Genomic DNA, 3652 nt, shown 5'->3' on the forward strand with positions numbered 1-3652 from the left:
ACATTTATTGCTCACCAAAAGATTGCAAATTTGATTTACGTGATTATTTAGTTATGTTTAAAAATAGTATTTCGTTTTATCAGTTTCCACAATTTTAGAAAAGTTGGTGTGAGTTTGGTTTGGGTCCATAAATAAACTTTTATTAACTAACAATGCTATTTCTAATTTACTGGGTAGTAATTGGGTCAAAGCAATCAAAGAAAAGGTCTAATAAAATTCATGTGTTCGCTTTCTTATCTACATATAATTCGTAAAAAAAAAAACAATATATACAACAAATACATACTAACACAGCCATGTATATACATACATTCATGTGTACATATGTAATGTGATTTTAGTTTCTTAAGCGTAGTTAATTTTTCGCCTGTACAAACTATGCACCTATAGGCGCCGGTTTTTGTAACGCGTATCATAAGGCCGTATGCAAACTTTTCTTTTAAGATATGGGCTCAAATAATATTCCTTTCTTTATTGTTTTTCCAAATGCATGCTGAAATATTAGTAAAACAATAAAATAAATATAAGTAAAATAAAGTTTTGGAAAAAACTTGCTCATCTGAGGTTTTTATTAACTGAATATTGTTATATTTCTTATAGACAGTTTCACGAAAGCAATTTAAGCAAAAACACCCCAATACCGCAGTACTCTTTTCTGGAGTCATAATAATAATATTTGATACTTTTGGTCAAGGGCCTACAGTTTAGCACCACCAGTTACCAGATATACATTCGGAGGTCCGACAATGCCTGCCGAGGGGCGTCCACTAATTCTTGGTCTAATTTAAATGTTACTTCGACCAGGCATCGAACCCAGATACTGCAGAGTGCTCGTACGTACCTCTAAGCACTCAGCCACTGCGGCCGTTTTTGTCGATTAGTGGAACTTGAGGTTTTATTAGGCTAATGCACTTTCTCTCATACAAATACAAAGATGTATGTATGTATGACCTACATAACGGCGATAAGACGATCGCAAATTATTTAAATAATATTTGTGGGTGTGAACTATTGTACAAGTATATAAGAACCGACAGAAGTTACGTGACTAATTCCAAATAAATACGGATCGCGAGCCCAGGCCTATTATCATTCGACTGCTAAGACATTAACATACATCATGGGTAAGAAAACTAGAAAAATTATAAAATACTCACTGAAGATATGATATTATTACCTCGGGATGGAACTGTAGAATTTGAGTTTTAAAAACTAGTTCAATATACTATTAGCATAATCGCCTCATAAACTTGTGCATGCAAGGACTTGTTTCAGCCCCGCTAAAATCGTCCTTTCAAATAATTCAAGTTGTGCACAATACTTAATTTTCCTTTGGTTTTGTTTTTAATATCTCCAGGTATTTCCGCGAGACTTTTGCTGCTCACTTTCACATTGACGGCGATGGCCATCGGCACCGTAAACAGCGAACAATCAGCGCGTATTGTCTGCTACTTCACTGACTGGTCTATCAATCGACTCGGAATAGGACGTTTTGGATCCGAGAATATTCCAACTGAGCTGTGTACGCATATACTCTACTCGTTCATTGGAATTAATGACACCGATTGGTCTGTACTAGTAAAGAATAGCGAAGTGGATATCAACCAAAATGGTTTCCGCAATTTCACTCAACTGAAAGAGAAGAACTCAAGCCTTAAGCTTCTAGTCTCTATAGGAGGATGGGGTGAGGATGGTGGGAAATTTTCCGGACTCGTTTCACTGGCCGAGCGGCGCCAGAGCTTCATCGACAGTGTTGTAGAATTCTTATATGAATATGGTTTCGATGGTCTAGACTTGGATTGGAAGTACCCCGGCGCTACGGATCGTAATGGAACTGCTGCAGATAAAGAAAACTTTGTCTATTTAGTGCAAGAATTGCGAACAGCTTTCGACGCTGAGGGTAAGGGTTGGGAAATAACTATAGCTGTTCCCGTGGCTCAATCAATACTTGAGGATGGCTACAACGTACCTGCACTATGCGAGTGAGTATATTGTATTATCAAATCACAGTAAACCACTTAAGAAAAAAAATGTAGGCTATTGGATGCCGTACACACAATGACCTATGATCTGCACGGCACTTGGGACGGTTACGCGGATGTACACAGTCCGCTTTACAAGCGGGATTACGAAGATGCAGCGCATGCAAAACTGAATGTGGTAAGTACTGTTTAAGTAACTTAGCAAATAGGACATTGACTTTGGAATTCCACATCCGAAGCATGACGGTGTTGCACTATGGGAGGATTTGGGCTGTCCGGCAAATAAACTAGTTGTCGGTGTGCCATTCTATGGTCGCACTTTTACACTCAGCGCATCCAACCATAACTACTCACTCGGCACTCCCATCACTGGCGCGGGCAATGCAGGAACTTATACTCAAGAAGCCGGCGCCCTAGCCTACTACGAAATATGTGCCCAGGTGCAAAATGCCTCCTTGGGATGGACCGTTGAATGGGATGATCAAGGAAAGGTGCCCTATGCGTACAAGGACACTCAATGGGTTGGCTACGAAAACGAGGAATCAGTGCAAATTAAAATGGACTTTATCAAGGAAAAGGGCTATGCTGGCGCCATGACATGGAGCCTCGATTTGGATGACTTCCATGGGTTGTGTGGACAAGAGAGAGCACTTCTACATATTTTCTATAATAACCTAAACAATTACACGGTGCCAGAGCCGACAACGTCAGATTAAGTGCCGCTGTACAGAGGATGATGTCCGAAAGTATATCTTCCGAATAGCAGGCGTAGTCGTTCATGAGTTTCCCTTTGTAAATCGAAATAAAATTAAATATATATAATAGAGAGTAAGAGAGTAGATATTTTTAGTGTTTGCAAATAAATATGTAAGTAAGAATGGAAAAAATAAAAATTTTAGAAACCAAACTTTGCCTAAAACTTAATTGTTATTAAGCTTTCATCATGGCTCGTCCTCTCCTGATAGGTATATTTAATTATAGAAAAAAGTCGTATGCCAAAAGTACATATGTACATATTATATATTCCACCTCATCACAGACATTTGCAGTAGGCCCAAATGTGCTCGCAACTCGTAACTTTTGGCTTAGCTAAATTAACCCCTTACTATTTCTACCGCCTTCGTTTACTTGTTCTTCCAAGAACTTTGACTGGATTTCCGTGCGACTTAACTTTTTTTGCTACCCCTCTTCGATTAGCACCTTTTGTTGTTAGAATTATATATTTTGTGTTTCATTGTTGTTGTTATGTTTGTTATTGTTACGCCATCCACGCCATAGCCGGCATGACTCGCACACTCATGCGTGCCGTATATGATTTCTTGTTTTGTTCCTTTGCTGTTATTTGAACTGTCCTTTTGTTTGAATTTAACAGTCATTGATTTTTATTGTTTACAGTAAGGATAAGGATATGGAAAAGGGATTACGAGATTGCTTATGTTTCTGAAGCCTGCCGTTGAAAATATGTTGTTGTTTTCTTGTCAGTTTTGGTGGTAAGCGTGGGCATGGTTTTTGTAGAGATGACTTATTTTAAAATCGGGTGGTATTGTCCTTAAGTATTTAACAAAATTCTTTGGTTCACCTTTAATTAAGATCCCTGTAGTAGGTCCTTGGAGTTAAGAACCTAAAAACTTTGTACAAACGATTCTCCGTTCAAACTTTGCGAGGTCCCC

The 3652-nt window shown here is 38.4% G+C and overlaps 1 protein-coding gene across 1 annotated transcript; it reads left to right on the top strand.

Annotated features, from left to right (window-relative positions):
* The first annotated feature begins 1084 nt into the window (after window positions 1-1084).
* LOC118734539 (endochitinase-like) lies at window positions 1085-2721 on the top strand. The gene is made up of 4 exons (XM_036464257.1): window positions 1085-1124; window positions 1358-1982; window positions 2037-2160; window positions 2222-2721. The coding sequence occupies exons 1-4, from the start codon at window positions 1121-1123 to the stop codon at window positions 2696-2698; spliced, it is 1230 nt and encodes a 409-aa protein (XP_036320150.1). The 5' UTR covers window positions 1085-1120; the 3' UTR covers window positions 2699-2721.
* Window positions 2722-3652: the final 931 nt, after the last annotated feature.

This window comes from Rhagoletis pomonella, unplaced genomic scaffold (genome assembly GCF_013731165.1).
Source record: "Rhagoletis pomonella isolate Grant_MI unplaced genomic scaffold, Rhpom_1.0 Rhpom_scaffold_00002, whole genome shotgun sequence".
NCBI lineage: Eukaryota > Metazoa > Arthropoda > Insecta > Diptera > Tephritidae > Rhagoletis > Rhagoletis pomonella.